Source organism: Canis lupus, chromosome 11 (assembly GCF_003254725.2).
Source record: "Canis lupus dingo isolate Sandy chromosome 11, ASM325472v2, whole genome shotgun sequence".
Classification (NCBI taxonomy): Eukaryota; Metazoa; Chordata; class Mammalia; order Carnivora; family Canidae; genus Canis; species Canis lupus.
The window spans coordinates 17,654,442-17,678,284 of record NC_064253.1 but is presented as its reverse complement, the minus strand read 5'-3'; the positions used below and the strand labels follow the sequence as shown (position 1 = coordinate 17,678,284).

The 23,843-nt window shown below is 33.1% G+C and overlaps 1 protein-coding gene across 1 annotated transcript in view; it reads right to left on the bottom strand.

The window, feature by feature from the left end:
• The window catches only part of ADAMTS19 (ADAM metallopeptidase with thrombospondin type 1 motif 19), a 228,433-nt gene that overhangs the window by 114,165 nt on the left and 90,425 nt on the right, over positions 1-23,843 (bottom strand). The window contains exon 8 of the mRNA XM_049091890.1: positions 9,332-9,437. Within this exon, the coding sequence (XP_048947847.1) occupies positions 9,332-9,437 (106 nt within the window). The remainder of the gene's footprint in view (positions 1-9,331; positions 9,438-23,843) is intronic.

The following is a 23,843-nucleotide window of genomic DNA, read 5'->3' as shown; positions in this document are numbered from 1 at the left end:
ATATCTGTCAATTTTATTTGCATTTTCATAGGTTTAATTTTGACTTTTTCATTTCATTGCATTTTTCTATTTTATTAGTTCCTACTCTTTGCCGTTTCTTTCTTCCAATACCTTTTTCTTTTTATTTTTCTAACCTCTTAATATGAAAATCTAGATCATTAATTTCATCATTTATATTTATATATGTGTTTAAAGTTATTCATTTTCCTCTTAAAGTTATTCATTTTCCTCTATGTGCTGCTTTATCTGCAATGCTACAAACTTGCAAAGTGGTATATTTGTTATTGTTTAACACTGAAAGTCTTTTGGTTTCCCTAATGACTTCTTCTTTGATCTATGAGTTTTTCAAAAATATGCTTATAAATTTCTAAATGTATGTATTTTTTAGTTTTCTTTTTGCTACTGGCTGTTTAACTTAAGTGTATTGTGATAAAAAATTCATCTGTATATTAATTTTAGGAAATTTGTTTAAAGGATAAAACAATATATAGTTATTTTTCATAAATATCTGGCATGTTTTGAAAGAATAGATTTTTTTTATCAAGTGGCTTTATTTATGTCTGCTCAGTATATCAATCTTTCTAGTTGTTCAAATCTTTTCTCTTCCACAGAGATCTTTCTTTTCAGTGGACCTACCAGTTACAGAGAATTCTGTTAAAAAACCTCCTGCTATTGTGGCACCTGAGTGGCTCAGTTGGTTAGGCATCTGACTCTTGATCTAAGCTCAGGTCTTGATTTCCATGTTGGGCTCCTATTGAAAAACAAAAACAAACAAAAAACAAAACAACAACAAAACCTCCTACTATGATTGTGGCAACTTATCTGTTTTGTTAATGTTTTCATTAATGCTCTGAAGTTCTGCAATTAGAATCTGTTTAATCCTGATGGATTTTTTTTTCATTCCATGTCCTGAAGCAAGCTACTTGCTTCCAGCTGGATGGAAATATATGTTGCCATGTAAGGGGGCTGTGAAGCTTTGGCTCCCATTCACCAGAGTGCATTTAACCCTCAGCAACTTCAGACAATAACAGATTTAGCCCCCCAGTGAATGAGAAATGGCAACTCTTTTATACTGAAAGATTCTGACCTCTACCATGTGGAAGTTCCTGCTTCTGGCTCTTCATCTTGGCTATTTATATTTTTAAAAATTCTCCTTTGGGAATTTTTGAGTATTTCTAATGGGAATGGGAGATTTCGAGGTCTTTTCAACTTTTACTCAACCCAAATCTTAATGTGAACCCTCATGTGAATTTTTTAATGTGAAAAGAATGCCAACATATTGCTTAGATAAAACAATGAAGTTCCTTAAGAAGACTATTTTTTTTCATTTTAGCCAGACAATTAGTACATTTGTATATTCAGCTCTAATATAGAGCATAGGAGGTTATGCAGACTATGCTTTTAGAAATAACAAATTTATTTTCATTTAATAAATACATTTTGAAAAAAAAATACATTTTGAGTGCATACTGTGCCAGGTATTCAACTTCTATTGTTCTAGGATACTGGGAATATAAAGTGAACTACGGAGTTAAGAATTCACTATATACATACAATAGATTGATAGACATATATAGTTGGAACTGGAAAAGTTTTATGAAAAACATTAAAACAGGTAGAGGGGCATAAGCTGGGGCTGTGGTTCTATCTACATTTTTAAGAAATGTTAACAGAAGGGTCTCACTGAGAAGGCGATACTTTAAGCAGATACCTAAATTAGAAAGGAAAAGGATTTGAAGTGGGTGTTTTGAGTTACAAAAAATAAGCCCATGTATCTGGAGCCCTATTAGTAAGGAGGGGAAAGATAACCTGAAAGGGAAAGGGGCTAGAACTGATAGGGCCTACCTGGCCATTGGGAGGGCTGGAGGTTTTACCAGTGAGATAGGTTACTAGAAAGTTTTATGAAAAGAAGTTGGAGAATTTGCTTTGCTGCAAAGGAGTCTTCCTGGCTCTGAGTTGAAACTGGCTATGAGAGTCAAGGGCTGAAAAAGTAAGACTGTTTAGGAGGCTACTTTAATAATCCACATGAGAGAGGATGGCTGTTTGGTCCAGAGTGGCAAAAGTAGAATTTGTGAGATATAAACAGAATATAGATATATTATGATGGCATCAGCAACACTGATGGATTGTATGTGGAGACTGAGGAACAGAGGGCTCAAGGATAATTTCACTCTGTTTGGTTGAGCAGCTAGAACGATGGAGCTTCCAATTATTACGATAGGAAGACCTGAGGGGGGAGCACTTCTAGGTTGTGGGGAATCATTTCTGTATATGCATAATGGAATAAAGGGTCATTCCATGTAGCCTTGGGTATATTTACAAATACATATTATTTTCTTTAAAGATTTTATTTATTCATGAGAGACATAGAGACCAAGACCAAGACATAGGCAGAGAGAGAAGCAGGCTCCCTACAGGAGCCTGATGTAGAACTTGATCCCAGGACCCGGAGACCATGACTCAACTGCTGAGTCACCCAAGCATCCCACATAACATTATTTTTGTAAAACTCTACCTGATAACTTATTAAAAGTTTCATATATTTTAAAATATTCTAAACACTTTGTGCATATAGCATCTTTTCTCTAACAAATTTTCATTGCCATTCTAGACATAAGATTATTTTTACTATGAAAATTATTATATTAAAACATTCACTTATTGTATACATATTTACTGAATGCCTAATATGTTACACGCACTATCAAATGCATTAGGAATTCCACAATAATAAAACATTGGCATGGTTCATTACTCTTAGAGCTTGCAGCCTGCAAATAGATGAATGAATGTACATTTATAAGAGAAAGTGCCATTAAGTGTTTAATAGAGAGACTGACCTAAACAGAGCACATCCTGTAGGAAACAGCTGTTGATTCATAATTCATATGAATTATGATCAGTAAGAGATAATCACTTGAAGATGTGAAGTGGGAATATTCTAGGCAGAGGGAGTAGCATGTGCCGATGTACTACAGTGTGAAGTAGCATGATACATTAGAAACCCTGTAAGAACTCTAATGGGGCTGCAGTGCTTACAATAAGAGGGAGCATAGTGTGAGATAGGGCTGAAGAGCTAAGGTAGGGACAGATAATTCAGAGCTAGCCTAGAAGTAAGTTGAGTAAAGTTAAGGTAATTAGATGTATCCTTCAGGGGGCGCTTGGATGGCTCAGCTGGTTAAGCCTCCACCTGGATTTTGGCTCAGGTCAGGGTCTCAGGGTTGAGAGACTGAGCCCCAAGACAGGCTCCAGGCTGGGTATGGAGTCTGCTTAAGATTCTCTCTCCTACTCCCTCTGCCCCTCCCCTTCCCCACTAGTGCACACACTTGTGTTCTTTCTCTCTCTCTAAAAAAAAAAAAAAAGTATCCTTTGGGATTTGTGATGTAGTACAGTTACTAACAACATGAACTCTGGATTTGGACAGTTTGACTCTGCACATCCATTCAGGCACTTAATTAGCTGTGTGAGCTTTCACAATCAACTTCTTTATTAGCAATAAAGCTAATTATTATTATCTTCCTTCTGCAGGTGGGAGCAGAAGTCTTTGGTCTCCATGTGCTAAGTCAGTATAGTTTTGCTGTCCAATAGATCTCCAGATTTAGTGAAGCCAGAAAAATACTCATAGGGTTATGCTACTAACAATTATCTTTAGAACTATTGTTTCCCTGATAATTCATATATTTATCATATCTAAGACCTGGGGATAAATTTTCATAAGAGCTTACTCAACAAGAGAGGTTCTTTTATTTTTGGTTGGAATTCACAGAAAGGATTGAATTATTTACAGCTACAAAGAAAAAAGGATGTAATATGTATATATGGTATATATTTATATTTTTTGTTATATAAATCATATATGTATATTATATATGATGCATATATTTATATTTTTGTTATAATATATATGTATAATATATATATAACAAAACAATCTAAACCACCCCTAAATATTTGTACAAAAATACCCTTGTATTATTGGCAAAGGATTGCATCACAGAATTTATAGCTGAAAGTGCTTCACAAATAAATGAGAACAGGCATATACAATTCAATTACAGACCACCTTTTAGGCTAAAAATAAAAATATTGGGCTCTCTACCAACTCAAACATGACTTCTAAGCAGCACTGATGTAGAATAAGTATTATGTGGCAGGGCTACTCAGAGTGTGGTCTGTGCCCTGGATGCCATAGGTAAACTCTTTTTTACAGATTTGTAGCTAAATAAGTAGCTGGCATTAGAATAAAATCAGCTACATCACTAAGCATACAGCTGAATTCAGCTAACTGTATTTTCTTTTCTTTTCTTTTCTTTTCTTTTCTTTTCTTTTCTTTTCTTTTCTTTTCTTTTTCATTTCAAGATTTTTTTCAATGAAGCAAGCAATGTGCTGTATTCTGGCATAGTCCTGACATCATAAGAGACCACATTTTGAACAGTATGATAATTTATTGAGCAGTTAATGAACACTCAAATTTAATGGAGAAAACTTTACTACATATACTAAAACAGATTCTAGGTGGTCTTCTAGTACTCAATGGTGGAAAAGGGAGAGAGAGACAATGAGAGAAAGAAGAGAGAAGAAAATATAAAACAAGTAGACAAAAATGTGTTTTTTAAATTTTAGAATGAGGAGGCACTAATTGTAAAAAGCTATAGGAGAAATTATTTAAAAATGACATTTGACTACTAAAAAAATTTGCAGTTCGAAAACATGAACAAGATTTCACTAAGAGACCTGGAGAGATCTTAACAATATATTTGATGAAAAAAGAATGTTCAAAAGAACTATCAAAAGAACTCCTGAAAAATTAATCTCTATTAACTTCAGTTTCCTCATCTGTAAAAAGGCAATAATCACAAAATACAGCTCCAGATTTTTAGGAGATTGTATTATAGAGAAATACACAGTATTTAGTACAATGTCTGCTAATAAAAGAAGACATTATTGTATTTATTAGAAAGCTTTTAGCAATCTGATATAAATATGTTATCTTAAGACTTTAAAAATATTGCATAATTGCGCAGTAAAAAGTTAACTCTGCAAGTTTGGGTGGTCCAAAACCTGCAAATAGGTCTGGTCCTTACCCAGCTCCAGGGAGGTAACCTAAAAACCTTCAGAATATCTTTTGTGATAAGAATATCTTTGTTTATCTGGGGGCCCTAGGACAAGCCAGACAGCTTATACTAACAGTATGATCTTGGAGTAGGTCTTGGCCAGTTTCACTTCTGGAGGGGATGGAGATGAAGACCTGCCTGTGGGTGGTCACTTTTGCCTCCATGACCAACATTACCATCTATTTAAAATCCTGGATACCAAAGCTCAGGTTAGTTTCTTCAGTTGGCAATACCTCATGTGTGTGTTTTTACACATCACTGTTTAGAGAATTAACACACAGTTCATTCTGCACAACTCCACTAGGAGAAGACAACTTAAGGTTTGTGCCATGTGTCCCCTGGACACTGCCCCGTATGTCTGTTCCTTACTAATTTTAATATATATCCTTTTACTGTAATAAACTATCATTATGAGTAATATAGCTTTACTCAATTTTGTGAGTCCTCTTAACAAATCATTGAACCTGAGGGCGGTCTTGGGGACACTCCTCAAACATAGTAATCTAACCACAATTTATATATTGGTAATAAAGTATGGCTTGAAATCAAAGTAAAATTTCTTTTTTTTTGGATCAAAGTAAAATATTTTACTTTAACAAATTATTGGTTATAAAGGTAATGTACAATATATAATAAACTTCATCAAATTCATGAACGACTTCCTAATGTATTATTTATAAAAATAAAATTAAAAAAGTTTTAGCCTTTATTACAGTAAATTAATGAATATATTCATTATATTCATGAATATAAATATATTTAATATCAATAAAAACATGGTATGGTTGAAAACGGTTATAAGAAAAAAAATCACACCCCTTGACCTATTGTGTAGAAAGGAAAATAATTTTGAAAAGGAATCATTAACATTGGTATAAAGCTTTTATTCTCTTTTCCTTGCTATGGGTACTAATCTATACTTCTGTATATAATTACATAGATTTTTTTAATTGGTAATTTCCTAAAGGAAAATTTGATACATTTTTAATTTAAGATTCCTTTGAAATAGTAAAAGAAGTTTTTTTTTTCCTCTTCAATTACTAAAATTCTCACCCTTAACACTTAGTTTTTATTACTTGGTGGCCCTTATTGACTTTTCCAGCAATATGTGGTGTTTCTCTGGGAAATTCCAGAAACCAAATTCAAAGTAACAAACATAAACACACTCATCCCAAATCAATTTAGAAACATTTCATGTGTGATTATAAAGACTTTCTTTAATTAACCAGTTTAAATGGAATCATTCTGCCATTCTAAAATTGTGGGTTGCAATATTAAATATGATTCATAAGGAAATAAATTGGAAAACATTATAACCTCTCCCCCCAAAAAACAAAAGAAAGATATTCAAAAAGAAAAAAGTAAGAATTTAACAGTTTCACTTAAGTAGTTGACCTAATTATATCCCTAAGTAAAAGAGCTCGGTTATTTGTTTGTGCACACATAGGATCCATAGATATAATTAACATTTGTGAAAACTGCCCATTTGAGAGACTATGTGTATATGAACATTGTTTTTTATTTCCTTTTCCCACATTTTTCTTTTATTGTGCTTTATATCTTATACTGGATCATGATGATATAATTCATACAGATAACCTCTTTCCTGGCTGTTCATTATATTCTTTGTCAAAGACAAGTATTCTGTTATTATTCTATCATTAAGAAGAACACTAGCCTCTACTTTTGAGACAAATATTGCTTACAAGTAAGGAGGACTTTTAGTAACTAAGTAGTTCAACATCTATCACATGTCCTGGTCTTAATCCATCCAGCATTACCCTACCTTTGGCACATTTCTATTGATTTTGGGTACAGCTCTATAAAAGTCAAATAAAATAATATTTTACTACCATTTTAGCCATTCCAACCTGAGTTCTTAGTCATAAACCAATGTTTCTACTACATAAAGCTCAAGTGGCCTTTCCTTAAACTATATCATTTAGTTTTTTAAGTAGTTAGAGGCTCTTGACCAAGCCTTTGCATGTTAATAAAGTAACTTGCATTGTGGCTGGTTTCTTTAATATGTGCTTTTCCTAATTTTTAGAATACATCAAAGATTAAATGAATTTATTTTACACATACTAAAGTAAAGTAAGATTGCTTCATAAAATGAACCCTTCACTATTCAGGTCACTTGTCTGTTATCATTGTTTGTATATCATGCTGTTAATGCATAGCTAAAGAGTGAAAATTATATTATTAGGAAACTTACACTTATAAAAACTGTACTTATGATGAATTTGCATTTGTTCTCTTAAAAATTTTTAATACCAACTTTTTCTTGCCTCTAAACATTATTTTCATCATGTTTCATTCAAATAATGCACATGGTTTTCCTTAGTATATGATTAAGCTGGAATATCTTTAAATTATGTTGGAATTAAGAGTCTAAATCCTATCATTCCCGGAGTATAACAGCGAATTAGGTTAGTACAGGGCATACTTTCCTTAAAGGATGATGATCTTAAAATGTTATTTATCTTTTTTTTTGTTTCTTTATTGAATAACAAATAAACGCTTTGTATTGTAGACAACTCCAGACTTGACTACTGAAAGCCAGCACAGAAGAAAATGAAAGTATATTTACATTTAAAAACAGTGACATCAAAAATCAACCACTGTGGATGTTTATTTCTTAGACTAGGTTATGAGTACATGGTCATATTCAATTTCTGATAATTCATTGAGTTGTATAATTATAACTTGATCATTTTCCTATATTTCCTTCCATTTACTTGAGTAAAAAGTGTTTTTTAATCAAACCCTGTTATGTCCTATATAAATCTTCTTGTGAGCTTTTTTATACCAATCAAATTCCACAGCTCAATTCACTCAATTGTCTACAGAGTCCAGGCATGTAATGAAAATGGAGTGAGTCGGGTCTGTGATACTACAATACTACAGAGTTGCAGCCTGTGATGAGCTGGGAAAGATGGGCCCAGTCTAAAGGGTACAGACGCTACTCAGCTCCAAGGAATGGCTGCCATATGGGACTGTAGGTCTAATGTTGCCAGGTCTGGAAATTTAAATTTTTATGTCAAATTTATACTTTTTAATGTTGGCAACTGATTCAAATTTTTAAACGCTACCAGCCAAACTAAATATGTCCTTGACCAAAGAGGCCTCCATAAAGATCACCTCCCTGAGTAGGACCTCACTAAATCTGAGTCCAATTAAAATACTTTTCATATGTACTGCTGATACTGCTAGCACGCAGGGAAGCCCACATTCAAAATTCAGTCTGACTCCACATCATTTCTACTATAATATACTGCCTGTAAACATGTGCTTTTTCTTATATAATCAGAATCCCAGACCAACCTCATAACACAGGTATCATCCCTACTTTACTAATGAGGGATCAAAGGCCCAAAGATAACAGATAACTTAAGGTAAAAATACACAACAGTATGACTTCAATTAAATTACCCAAGTTCAAATCCTTCCTGTAACACTTACTATTTTCCTAACTTTGGGAGGGTAAATTCACCTCTCCATACCCCCTATAAGTTTTCTCCCCTATAAGATGGGTTCTCCAATAGCCATACCTCCCCAAAATGTTCTGAGGATTTATAAAGCACTTAGAAATGTCCTGACAGATAGTAAGTACTATATAAATGTTGCTATAACTAATTATTATTGCTATTAACATTATCTGTAAAATAAGATCCTTGCTTTTGAGTCTTAAATAAACAAAACTATGTAAAGTACTTAGAACTGTTTCTGAAACATATGGTTCATTACATATTAACTGTGAGATCAGATGAAGTTTCTTTCAAATACATTACTCCAAACCATGTAGATTGTTATTACTTGATACAGAGTAAAGGAATTAAACATGCTATTATAGTTTGGAAATATTTTATTTGTACAAAGTGTTTTCTTTGGATATTTGAATAATGTATTGCTTTGTAGTGTCATGATTTTTGCCATGTTTATATCATTTAGAAACGTGTAGTGAAATGAATCATGTGCCATGTAATGAATGTCCTAATGTGAATTTTAATAATGTAGTAAGATTTTATTCAAAGTCTCAGGAATGATTACAATATCCAGAAGACACTTTAAATTTAGATGATATTTGCCATCCTTTTGTTTCCCTAATTTTTAAAAAACCCTAGTGTCTCCCAAGCCCAAGAGATGTGCATGTGATTCAACAACTCAAAATACAAAGTTATATGCTAATATGTGGCATAGGCAAAATTTTTACTTACTTGTGACCCATTTCATGAGCAACTGTAAATGCAAGATTCAGGCCATTGTCTTCAGCAATAACACATTTTCGTTTTTCACTACACATTCCACTCAAATAAGCTATACCTAGAAAACATAAATATGAATTATCATATGTCAGATTCAAATGTAAATGTTTATGGTATGCATCAGTGGAAGAAATGAAAAATATTTTTTCCATTCAAATACATCAATATTAAACTGTGATATCTACCCCTTATAAATGGAATTTTAAGGGAAACGATGTATGTATGAATCATTCAATAAACTCTTAATATGCTTTTCAACTTTATATTTCAGATTATTTAGTAAATTATCCAATTCTCAAAATGCACGTTATAAAGGACACATTTCATAAATACCACTTTTCACTGTCACGTAAGATAAATGATTGGACACGACTAAGAAAATGTAACTCAAAAAGCAATGATTAACTTAAATATTTTTCAATTCACATTAAAGAACCTAGTTTCAAAGAAACACCCTAAAATAAAATAAACAATGTATATTGCATTCTTAAGCTTACATTTATATTTTGAGTTAATAAAATTTTTTAATTTTATTTTGTAAAATATAATTTTAATATGACATAAGAACTACTTGTGATATTTGGAATATTGAAAAGTATTTCCTTTGAAAACTTTTGGCTAAGGAGATGGTCCAATTGCAGAATATATATACTGAAATATTATCTAAGACAGCAATTTTAGTAAAATATTTTATCTTTTAGATTTAAATCAGTGATAAAAGAATATGTAAAACTGTTGATAGCCCTTAGTCAAAGATTTATGTACTATATTACTAAGATACATCCCTGAATAAATATCATCTAACACAAAGAACTGTAACCTTCCAAGTGTAAATTTTAATGCATTTTCAACAAACAAAGGTTATTAAAAAGTAATATCTGGTATTTATTGAATTATATGTATGTTCTGTAATCTTTATATCCTAATAAAATACATTTAAGCTCATTATATGAAGAAATTAAGGTCAGTACAGGTGAAATGATTTGCCAAATATCACTTGACTACTAAGTATTATAAAATGAACTTTGAATCCATTGCCAACTAACTTTTAGTTTCCTGCTAAGTACAATTTAGTGCAGAGTGGTCCTAGTAAAAAACGGTTAGCTGTTTGTGACTTTTCTTCTTTCTTCAGAAACATAAGAAATAATGTTCTGAGATGATTATATTTAAATAAAAGAATAAATCACCTAGCTCAGGTTTTGGCAAAACAGAAGATTCAGGGAGGATGATTTAGTGGAGCCAAAGCCCAAATGACAGGGGAGGAGGATTTTATGACTGTGGTAGAACCCTACGGAGACTTAAGAAGGAGATAACAAGGTTTGAACAGAGGCATTGTTCAAGGATTGAAAACGGAGTATCTGAAATACTCGACTACTCATTCAAATCTTCATGCAGACTCTCAAGGCCTGGTATCCACTGGCCTATCAGGAAAATGAAGATACATTCTCTAAGCAAAATATAGTATAAACACATTATTTTAAAAACACAACTATAGGAAGAAACAGCCAAGAGATGAAATATGTGAAGATGTGACATTATCTATTTTGAGATATGTTTAAGATATAAAATCTACAAATAGATGAAATTACTTCCTTATGATTGGATGGATGAATAAACAGGTGATAAGTCCTACTACTTCATTAGGCTGATTAAGAACTGAAATTACTCCAGGGTTCCATCAAAATATGGTAGGAAATAAAGATGAAAGTATGGGTAAACACAGAGGGGTTAGGAACAGAGAAAAAGAGGAGAATAAAAAATATATTTGTTATCTAGTTCTATTAAATTATGAATCAAATAAAAACTTTAAGAGATTCTTAAACATAATATAAATTTTAGGAGACCTAATTCATGTACTTATTAACACAACTAAATATGGGAAACAAGAATGAGAGTAATTGAACTTGTGTTGTAGTTGAAAGGAAAGAAAGATGGAAAGAAGGGGGGAAGGAGGGGAGGAGGGTGAACACAAAGTATCTCTTAATAGGATATTTAAAATTATCTTGAGCATTTGAAAATTTTAAAAAGTATATAACTTGAGACTAAATGTTCCACAAAAATACTAAATTAAGTTCAACCATAATTAGCATGCCGAAGATCACTGTTTGGTACAAATTTCCCTTAGGAGGCCCATATATTTCACCACTACAATAACCTTATCACCATATACAGACTAAAAGTCAGCTAATGTGAGATGTCATTATATCATGTCTCTTTCCTGCATGGACCAGTACATATCAAATTTAGTCACTTTAATTAGATTTCTACTCCTGCACCCCTTCAAATATATTATTCCCACCAAAAACAGTATTGTAACTTGTTTTTAATTCTTACCTCTTCTATATTATTCTTTCTAGTCTACATTTGTATTTTTTCCCATATTTTTCTGTTATCGTACTACATTGGTTAGGATCTTTTTTTAAAAAAAAGGATTTATTTATTCGAGAGACAGAGAAACAGAGAGATAGAGAGAGTGGAGGGGGGAAGGAGAGAGAGAGAGAAAATCTCAAGCAGACTCTCTGCTGAGCATGAAGCCAGATGCCGAGCTTGATCTCAAGACCCCGAGATCAGGACCTGAGCTAAAACCAAAAGTCAGAGATTTAATCAACTGCCACCCAGGCACACTGCTGGAAGACTTTTGCAGATGCAATTTGTTAAGTTAAAGAAATTACTTTCTGATATTCGTGTATGTCAAGTGAGAAAGGATGCAATGTTCGGTGTAGGTCAAAGGTAGATGGGAGTGAGTATTTTTTGAAAAAGAAACAAAAGCTTGGAATAGTGAGAGAAACGGGAAAGAGAGCTGATTAAATACTATGGGAATACTTAATGCTCATGGGTCAGAAAACAGATGGTTCAACTGAGGATGCAGAGCATGAGCCTGGACTAGCACTAATATGCCCAAGGAGATGATATTCAACCTAATGGTTGAAACAGAGAAGAGTAATATTTGGATTAAATTTGGGCTGAGAATTTATAGATTAGGTGTAAAAGAAGAATCAAAGGATATAACAGTTGGCAGTAATTTGAGAGTGAAACAAGGGACAGAAATTGCAGGGCTAGGTAAGGGAAGAAGTAAAGTCAAAGGGAAGCTGATAATTTGGAGGATACAATACAGTTGTCTGGAGGTTGGAGTCATCAATGAAGAAAAAGAACATACTCTCTGAAAAAGTATTGGAGACTATAATAAGATATCTTATAATAATAAGATAGATAAAATACAGACTCTTTTAAAAACACTTTTTATGTAAAAAACCTCTACAAACACAAAGGACACCAAAAAAAATCCTATCTCTTTCTTAAATAATAAGAAAAAGTATTGGAGACTATAATAAGAGATTAACATAAGATTTCAGAGGCAAATGTTCATGACATGATTAACTATTGCCAGGAGAGTAGAGAAAGGTAGACGTCATCCAGACAGAGGTCCAAGAATTATTAAGTAACATTAGTTGAACTGATTATATGAACGTGAAATTGCACATGATCATAATGCACTCAGGAAGGGGGGAAAGGTGGCCAATATCCACGTGAAATGTGGGTGAGCATCAAGGAGAACAATCCATCACAGTGACAGAGACAGTTAAAATGGTAAACTGAAGAGCTTCAGTTCCAAATGCAGAGTTTCTAAATGAAGACAAGAGAGATTTTGACTTGGATGCTGCAGTAGGAAGCAAGAGGAATGCAAGAGGTATACAACTTTGACATTTTCCTAGCACCAGCCTTGTGGGATAAGGAAAGAGAAAGAATGAACAGTACGCATTCTGGGGGCCCTAGATTCCTCACCAGGCTATGGGAAATCAATGAGCACTGTGTGGTCACGAAAGAAATATGCTGATAAAAATTATAATTTATAATATAAAAGACTTATTTTAGACCATAAAATATAAATTTATATACAATAAAATGTAATTTAGGGACGCCTGGGTTGCTCAGCGGTTAAGCGTGTCTGCCTGGCTCAGAGTGTATTCCTGGAGTACTGGGATTGAGTCCCACATCAGGCTCCCTGCATGGAGCATGCTCCTGCTTCTGCCTATGTCTCTGACCCTCTCTTTCTGTGTCTCTCATGAATAAATAAATAAAATCTAAAGAAAAAATGTAATTTAAAATTGAGTACATATTAGCATAGAGGTATGACTACACCCAAGTATTAAAAAATCTATACCATCACATTTTCAAAGAAGAACAAAAAGACTATGTAAAAATGGGGGTGCCTGGATGGCATAGTCAGCAGAGAATGCAAATGTACCTTAGAGTTGTAAGTTCAAGCCCCACATTAGACATAGAGCTTAAAACAAAAGACTGTATAATTATAATTTTCTAATGGCAACCACATTATGTGACAAGATAATAATTTTTCTTCCTCTTTTCTAATTTTCCAAATTCATTTACGTGTTTATATTTTTATAATGAGAAGATTAAAGGCATGAATATGATAATCATGTCTATGAAATTTAAATAGTAATTAATAGAATCTCTTATAGGACAGGATGCAATTTGACAAAATGACCCTCTCCTTTTTTTACTTATGTGTAAAGTCAGAATCTTCAACTAAGACTCTGATAAATTTGAATTTCATTGTCTTATATTTGGCACACCAGGAAGATTTTCTTTAACTTGAAAGTTATGGAGAATAATTGTAACCATGACTAATTTAAATGACTTGCATTATTCTGTTTAAAAGCCTATGCTTTTCAGTTCCTTTCAAAAACTCACATGTTTCTTATTATAATAAAGGGTAGAGTTTAGAAGGGGAAAGGATTTAACACAGCTGTTATTTAAAGATAGATAAAATACAGACTCTTTTTAAAACACTTTTTATATAAAAAAAACTCTACAAACACAAAGGACACCAAAAAAAAAATCCCTATAATTTCCTACCTAAAAATGAATCAAGTAATGTATGAGGTGTCACAAGAATTTCTCAACTGAAAACAAAAACATACTATCCTAGGATGTAATTTGATACTTCTTCAAGATAATCACAGACCCCTAAAGCCTTGCAGGAAGCATGTAATAATAATGGACTAATCAGGAAATCAGTTTTTATGTAATCAGACAGATGTATCCTAACAAAATTAAATTGTCCAGCTCCAGCACTGTTGCCTAAACACTAGCTAGACTCCCTAAGTTAAAAATCTTATCTTTCCTGGTACAACATCCTACACAATCCTAAGTAAGATATTTATCCTAGGATTGTATCCTAGGAGGAAAGTTATTTACTACCTATGAGTCCTACTATTGCTTGAGGCCTAATGGAACAAGTACTGTAAGAGGTGACAAGTACAAAGATGCATACATGCCAAGCATGTCTTCAGGAGCATAAGCCACACTAATACTCATTTCAAAATGTGATCATTAAAACCTAAAGATGTACATAAGATATCATCGAAGAATAAAAAAGCACCAAATAGGGCAAAATCAAAGTAGGAAAGACTTTTAGGGAAACAGCCTGGTAGTATCATTGAGTGGGGAGAGGGTAGCAAAAAGCAGGAAAAAGCAGGGCAAATTTTCAGGCAGTGGGGGAGTGGGTGGGACACTTCCTGAACCAAGGACTAAACAGGGAAAGAGCAAAGCAAACAGCAATGAGAGTTGCTACTTTCACAGAAGGGTAGCTTAAGTTCTTTAAATGTGTAAGCCAGGGTACATCTCTACATCAATATGAATTTAGCACATCCTCAGTAAGCGGTGTATGAAATGAATGGCATAGATAAAATTCCTTAACACAAAGACTAATATGAAGGATAACCCAATATGTGACCTCAACTAAAAATGCAATTTTGAAGAATCAAAATGTATTTCAATCATGAATTAGAAAAAATTTTTAGAATGATTTAATGATAGTGCCCACACAATGTGAAACCCATTAACATGATTACATTCAAATTGGGCTTTGAACATATTTTAAAATAACTTCCCTTACTAGCTCACTAATTATCTGCCTCTAGTCTGTTAAAAGTCAAGATGATGATCTAGGAATATAAAAGTACAATTATACAAGTTATGAGTGTTATATCAGTATAGTTATAAATGTATTTTAAAATATAGGCTTCCAGGGGTACCTGGACAGCTCAATCAGTAAAACATCTGTGTTTGGCGCAGGTCATGATCCCAGAGTCCTGGAATGGAGCCCCATGTCAGGCTCCTTGCTCAGCAGGGAAATCTGCTTGTCCCTCTCCTTCTGTCCCTCCCCCTTGCTCACATGTGCTCTCTCTCTCTCTCTCTCTCAAATAAATAATTAAAATCTAAAAAAAAAAAAAAAAGGCTTCCAGATTCTCTCAAATGTTTAATCCATAATATTCTTCATAGTAGGAGATGCCTAGGTGGCTCAGTGGTTAAGCATCTGCCTTCAGTCCAGGGTGTGATCCTGGAGTCCCGGGATCGAGTCCCACGTCTGGCTCCCTGCATGGAGCCTGCTTCTCCCTCTGCCTGTGTCTCTGCCTCTCTCTTTAAAAAAATATTCTTCATAGTAGTTTCTAAGAATACTAAGAAAAAGTGGCTTCCAATAATAACAGAATATTAGTTTAATAAAAACTATAGTAAATCTCTAGTCAAAAAGTCAGAATATTTTATAAATAGTAAAATATTGTTTATGTGTTCCTGCAAAATGGTAGACGGAATCCTTTTGTAAAAAAAAAAAAAAAAACACATAAAACTGCTAAATAAAATGCAATATACAAAGTTTTTAACATATAGCTAAGTTTGAAGATAAAAGATTCCCAAGTGCAAAAATAAAGCTTAAGACTTTTCAAATTTGGAGTGATAATATCATGAGTTAATGTTGTTAGAGTCTGGGAGAAAAGACATAAGTCTTATTAAATAATAGGTACGGTTTCAAAATGTCTGCAAGGATACGTATTAAGGAGTAAAGACCTGAAATCCATCCACAAATCAGAAAGCCTGAAATTGCTTTTAAGGTATGAAAATAACCTCAACAATCCATATGCAGGAGAGCAATAAGGAACCCTGGCTCAAAATAAATTCTGGGAATGCCAGAAAAGACTTTGCTAACAAATTGAAACCCAAACCACAATCATGCATAGGTGTAAAGCCACAGTAATATGAAGCCATTAATACAATGTACAAATTGATCATACAATTTGGGAAGCATACAAAGGTTGGAAAAAGCCTTGTCAGTTCAGATACTTCAAAACAAATGAAGTATCATTATGATGAGACACTTTATCATCTCAGTAAGCATAGAATTCCCACAGGAAAAGTAAGTTCTACTAAAGATGAGCTCACAAATAAAAATGACAAACCAAATGAAGAAAGGGCCCACTGTGAGAAGGCGGCCGTGGATACAAAAACTAGACAGAAAATGAAGATGAAATAAAGGCATTTTTAACATAAAGATGGGGAGCTTCAAATCTACATTCACTGGGCCACCACAATCCAAATGAATCTTTTTGTTAATCAGAGAAAGAAACCCCTTCTCCATGACACTTTAAAAATCAAAGTACTGGTATAAAGAAATGTTAAGAAAATTTCAGACTAAAACATGAAAATAAAAATAAAAAAAAAAATAAAATAAAAAATAAAACATGAAAATAAAGAGAAGAAAATAAAGAATGCCAGAAAGAGTAAATGTATGAGTAACTATAAATTAATACTGAATACAAAACACCAATTTTAATGTCTTCCAAACTTAAAATATAGAGAAGTGAAGTATAAACAATAATATGTAGTTGGTGGATAAATGGAGTTCAAGTGTTCAAGAGCTCTAGCAATAATCAGTGTTAAAATGATATATATCATAATACACAAGATAAATGCAAAATAATAATAAAATAACATATAACAAACAATTATAATTAAAAATGGCATGCAAATATTGGATTTACCTATTTTAAAAGGTAAGCAAGGAAGAAAAAAAGAAACATGAACTAAAGGCAAATAGAAAAAGATAAAAAGATAGCATTTTATACCAAGAACTTCATTAAATAAAAAAAGACTATGCCATGAGAACTGTGATTGCCAAAATGAATAGACATTTAAATTCTCTAAGGTGAGAGATGTGTGAATTAACTTGATTATGATAATCATTTTACAATGCATAGGTATATTAAAACCTCACATTATCTACCTTACATATATACAAATTTTATCTATCAACTTTATCTTGATAAAGTTGGAATGAGTGAATTAAAAAAAAGACTACATTAAATTCAAATTAAGATTTTAAGACTAGATTTAAAAAAAAGACTCTAATTGTATTGTGCTTAAGTACAAGAACATAAATAAGTTAGATATAGCTTAAGCACAGGAACATAAATAAGCAAGAAGTAAAAGAATATAAAATGATATAATATGCAAACATCAACCAAAATAGAGAAAGGGTGACAATATAAATACTATAAATATACACAATTAGACAAATTGAATTTAAAGAAGCATCTAGAGAGATAAAGAAGGATTTTTTTCATGATAAAAGGGTCACTACTTCAACAAGACAACATATAATTCTATATCTGTATTTACTTAATAAGCCTCAAATATGTATATATATACATATATTAAAAACTAAAAATTAAGAAAAACAAATCCACAGTTAACCTCAAAGATTTAACAAATCTCTTTTAATAGCTGATAAAATATCTATAAAAAATTCACTTAAGACATAAGAAATTTGAAAAAAAATATTAGCAAATCTGTCTTAATTGATATAATAGAACATCACACTCAACAAAATTCATTTTTAAGTAGATATGATACATTTATAAAACTTGACCACATAATGAGTAGTGAAAAAAACTCAACAAATTTCAAAAGTGGAAATTACCCAAAGAATGTTCATTGACCACAATGGAAATAATTTGGAAATCAACTAAAAAGGTAACTAGAAAAACCCAAACTCCCTAGACATGAGATGATATACTTCTAAATAGTTCACAAGTGAAAGCAATTTTAATGAAAATTAGAAAATATGTTAAGCATATTTATAGTAAAAATAGAACACATAAAAAATGTGTAGGCTGAAATGACAGTGCTTAGAGAAATTTATAGCATATGTTATAAAAAATAAGAGACTGAAAATCAATGATTAAATTCCTTCCAGGAGCTGGGAAGAGAGCATCAAAGCTTAAGAAAAGAAAGGGAAAGAAAGAATAAAGAGCAAAAACCAATGAACTATAAAAACAAATGTAAAAGAAAATTAACAAAACTGGTAATTCCCTAGTAAACTAATCAAGAATAAAGAAAAGACACATATACAAATTACCAATATCAACAAAGGATAAGGAAATGTCTCTATAATCCTAAAGACATCAAGGTAATATATGAAAACTTATGCCAATAAACCTTACATTTGCCAAAGCTGCCCAAAGAAGAAATACAAAATCTAGAATTTTCTATTATAATCCCATTTATTCATTATACTCCAGCTACGCTTTTTTTTTTTTTCTTCTTCCTTTTCTTTTCTCTCGTCATTTCCATCTCAAGACCTCTTCACTGGCTTTTTATTTTGGAACATTTCCCCTTTAAATATCTCTCTCCAGATCTTCTTGATCACCAAATTTAAATTACAAATACCCTTCTTCCTACCTTGGAACTCCCAGATTATCTCTTACTTCCATCTATTACATTTTTTTTCCAATGCCGGGTTTATCTTTTAATATACAAATTAATTATTTGTTAATGGATATTGGCCACCTCTCCATTAGAACCTAAGCACCGCAAGGGCAGGAATGTACTGACAAGTCAATATATTCATTCTCAACGTGTAGCCCGTATAGTACAGTGTACGCTATATGTTGTACAGTATCACGAGAACACATTTCGAGGTGTATTAACATGAGGTGTATTAACATCTTTTTCCAGGTCAATCGTTTCTTGGCCTTTTGGCTAAATCTAGTGTTGTTTTTCTTGCCAGGTAACATCTTAGTCATCTACAGGCTTTTCCCTGAGGGCAGGTGGGAAGAAATAGGAAATGTGGTAGGTAGCCTTTGCAACTCTGTGCATTGGGAAACTCCAGGCAGACATCAGATGACTCAAGGAGGGAATTAATTAGAATACTGGGTAGGTAGATAGAAAGAGGAGCTGTGCTGTCATGTCTGACTCTCATTGCCAAGGAGGCAAAGGGGGCTGGAGTTTAACCTAGGGGACCCATGGATGACATGACTGTGGTCTGGCAGGGTCATCAGCACTAAGAGATGGACTGGTAGGGATTGGGGAGGGCAGGAAGATAAACAGTGTGGTGGAAAGAGTTGAACAGGAGCTACAGGACCCTAACCAAACCAAGATCCTTGAGTTGAACCCATCAAATGCATACTGGAGGCCAAGTCCAGCATGTAGACAAAGGAATTCACTGCAAAGACGCAGAGACCAAGAATGTCAGAGGAAAATGAAAGCACTGTGATTTCTGATGTATAGCCCAAAATCTCAGCTATGGAAAGGATCAAAGGAGAGGTTAGGGGAGCTTTTTTGGAAGAACTGAGTATTAGGTAAAATCAAACCAAAAAGGCAAATGAATAAAGTCATTTAAATTGGAAGAAAAAAAAATAAACTGGAAGAAAAATTAACATCAATTGACATGTTTAAGTGTTCACTGTCCTGGAAACAAAGGAGGTAGGGACTTGTGAGAGAAAGATTTAATACAACAGTTCTTTTCCTAATTGAGTATTATCTTTGACCTTAATGTATATTGCAACAAAATTAACTACAGATGGGAATGTACATGTTAAAAAAAAAAAGTGTGTATGTGTTTTTAATCGGTTGCTAAACATAAATTAAACAGTGAATCACCACTCATTTTATTATCCTAAGGTGTGATGGGGGCATCTCAAATCAGTTAAGTACTGGACTAAGCATATGGACACCACGTCTAATTCTTTGGCAAGCTTCTATACGAAATATTAAAATGATGCAGGAAAAAGAAGGTAAAAGATGGTTCAAATAAATGTTCAGGATAAATAGTGAAAGAAAGCGAGTCCAGAGGGAGAGTGGTATGCCGGGTAGTAGGCAGAGGTGGCCAGTTCTTAAATTCTGCTCTTTTGAGAGACAGAGAGGACGTCACGGTAAGAGACAAGTTCCAAAAGAAGTTTAATCGTTGCTTTTCTTTTCACATGCCCTTAATCTTTGTAATAAATCTCACCACCAAGCAGACCCACCTCCTCCCTACATTAATATAATGAGAAGGCCTGCTTTGGTATGAAAGAAAGAACGATTCAGAAAATTTATGTCTGCAGGCTAGTTTTGTGCTCCCTGCTCTTGTATTCTAGATTTATTCTACTTCACATTCACTTCTCTCAGAGAATTTAGGGACAAATAACTGGGTGGTTTCAGAAGTTAAACTCTCAGAACCTTAGGGAGTTTAAATTAAGCCAGACTCCAATGTGCATTACTGTGGTTCTGATATATCCTTAATACATCAATCATTAATAATATATACCATCTGAAATTCTTAATTTAGATTTCAGCACAACTCTGGAAATATAATGCTTGTGGCATGTTGGAAAAGCCATATGTGGCAGATGACACATCTAATGCCTATAAGTCAGAAATGAGAAATTTACTGTGCAGTCTACCACAAACATGGATGAATATTGGTATTCACATCGCTAAGTTAATTAAAAAGAAGATATATCAGAGTTCTTAGGCTTTCTGTATGACTTTGGGCACAAAAGCAAGACGAAAACAAAGAGAAATTAGGCTTAATGATTTCATCTGCCTTGGAGATTAAAAAACTGTCAGGGCTTTAAAAAATAGGTAAGATGAATCACAGTTAAAGATTTTTTGTGAAGTAAGTTGAAGGATACAGCTGGAAAAATTTAAAAGCGTTCTGATTGCGTATAAATCAGGAATTTTGGCTAACTCATTTTTATAATGCTATAACGTAATCATATCCTGAAGGCATTAAACAGGGACAATTAAAACTAAAAATATCATGCTACTAAAAATCTCTATAAATTGCTTTTTTAGAGTACTAGGAAAAGCACTGACAGCATGCACTTACAACCATAAACCAACCCAAACTGCAATACAGTTTGACGCAACATTCTTTTTCCATCATGCCAATTTTTAATCATTTTGTTACTTTTCATGACTTGCTTTGTATTCAGTATGATCAGTGGCTTTTATTCAAGTAAAGAAAAGAAATAATTCTACAAATTGGAAAAATCTGAAGAATTCCAGTACAATCACAATGACAAATAATCTGATATTCTTAAATCTCCACTACTAAAATCTGAAATATTAAGGCTAATACAGTTATTTGACATAATTTGTTAAATAAAGCACATTTACTTAAGGACAAGCGTTCCAACTTCAGATGCATTTTTAAGAATTCAGCTTTTTTAGGTCTATATACAGAGGTAGTTAAGAGTAAACTGATTAAAATCCTTCTCAAAAAGGATTTGTGTTTTTAAAATCCTGATTGGAATTCAACAACAAATTTTTCATGACCTGTTTTCTGCATTAAGTAGAGTAAAGGCAAAATGCAGAGAATAAAGCCTTAAGAATTAATGCTCGTGTCAAATATTCTAGGGTTCGAGTCCTAGCCTCAAGTTTTAGCTGTGTGAACACAGGAAAGTTACTTCTTTTTTAAAAGATTTTATTTATTTATTTATTTATTTATTTATTTATTTATTTATTTATTTATTTGAGAGAGAGAGAGAGCATGAGTCGGGGGAAAGGCAGAGGGAGAAGTGGACTCCCCGCTGAGCATGGAGTCCAATGCAGGGCTGGATCCTGGGACTCCAGGATCACAACCTGAGCCAAAGGTAGACATTTAACTGACTGACCCACCCAGGTGTCCCAAAAGTTACTTCTTTTTTCTGAGCCTCAGTTTTCTTAACAGTAAAATTGGGAAAGTAACCATTTAGCTTAGGAATGCTAATTAATTTAGATAGAATACTTGAGCCTATGTTGGCTTATGTGAAACATGGTAATCATTAAATATTAAATTTTCTTACCTGTAAAATGAGGTTAACAACCCCTTATGACACAGAGGTTTTGAAGGGTTAAAGGAGGTGATGTATTTAAAAACCCATGGCATGTGGTAGATACACTGACAACACACTTAAGTGTGTGGTTAATACAAAGTTGCATTTCCAGATCTTCTGATAAGAACAACTCTTCAAAACCATAAGGAAGACCTCAAGGTATTTTCTAAATTAAGATGTTTTGTTTCCCAAGGATATATTCAGCATATTTTAATATTCATAGGGTTTAATGTACCATTAAAATACTTTCAAATATAAACAAAATTCCATAACTAAATGAAGCTTTAACAGTAAAAGATCTTGAGAAGTATTCTATGAACAATCACTTTTCATAATAATCCCTTAAGAATTATGTATCCAAGTCTTATCCCTGCAACATGTCTGCCAGAATAGAAATATAAAGTATCTGATTTATGTCCTGGCCAGAGCCTAATAAGAAATACACCAGAAGCCAAGAATTAAACAAGATAAGTTCAGCTTTGCTCTTATTGTAAACCACAGGAAAGATGTCATTTTCCTATTGGGAATTCATTTCTATTCAGAAATACATAGATCAAGCACCTGGGATGCTCATTACTGTGCTATGTGCTGAGGATACAGACAAGCATCCAGCAAGATCCTTGATCACAAAGAGATTAGAAGCAGAGGAAATGAATGCAAAGAATATTGAATTCCTCCAAAAGCATGCATGGTAGAGGGAGAGGCAGTCTAACAAGTCCGAAAGTGTAAATTAATCAGGGTTCTGAAAAATGGGTAGAATCTGAACAGGGATAAAGGAAAGTAAGGAAAACAAAGAAATAGCCTTCCATTTGGAAATTCTAAAATAATGCATTTGAACATAGTCACTAAGGTCTGCAAAAATTATCAGCTTTTCATCAGGGCCTCAGAAGAGTACATGTGTGAATTTAGAAGGGGAACTGTGAGGAGATGATGTTTTAAAAAGGCTTCCCAAGTGAATGAGCAAAGATATTTGGTAGGTGAAGTCTGGGTGGGATTTCAGTCTCTTCTGCTCTTTAGGCCCTACAGATTAGCTACTCTGTGCCAAGATACAACCTGCAGAAACCTTTGGGAATCCCCTGGTTGGAATGCCAAAAGCAAATCTAATGATTACATAATTTGTTTCTTTTTAATTTTTAAATTCATTTACAGTAACATTTACTTTTTATTGAACAGAAATTTAACACTCACATTGATTCATTTAATCATTATCACCATCAGGAACCAGAAGAGGTCCACCACTCCCCAAAACTGTCTTGTACCTTCCCTTTATAGTTATATTATCGCTCATCTTTAAATAAGAGTGACCACTGGATCACTGACCTGATCATCATTATAAGTTTGTCTTTTAGACAATGTCATATAAGTGGATTCATAAGGCAAATAACCTTTTGAGACCAGATTCTTTCACTGAGCCTAATGCTTTGAGTCCTCCTCGTATTACCAGATTGTTTAACCATTCGCCTCTTGAAGACCATTGGATTGTTTCCAGTTCTTGACGATGGTGAATAAAGTAGGTTTAAACATTC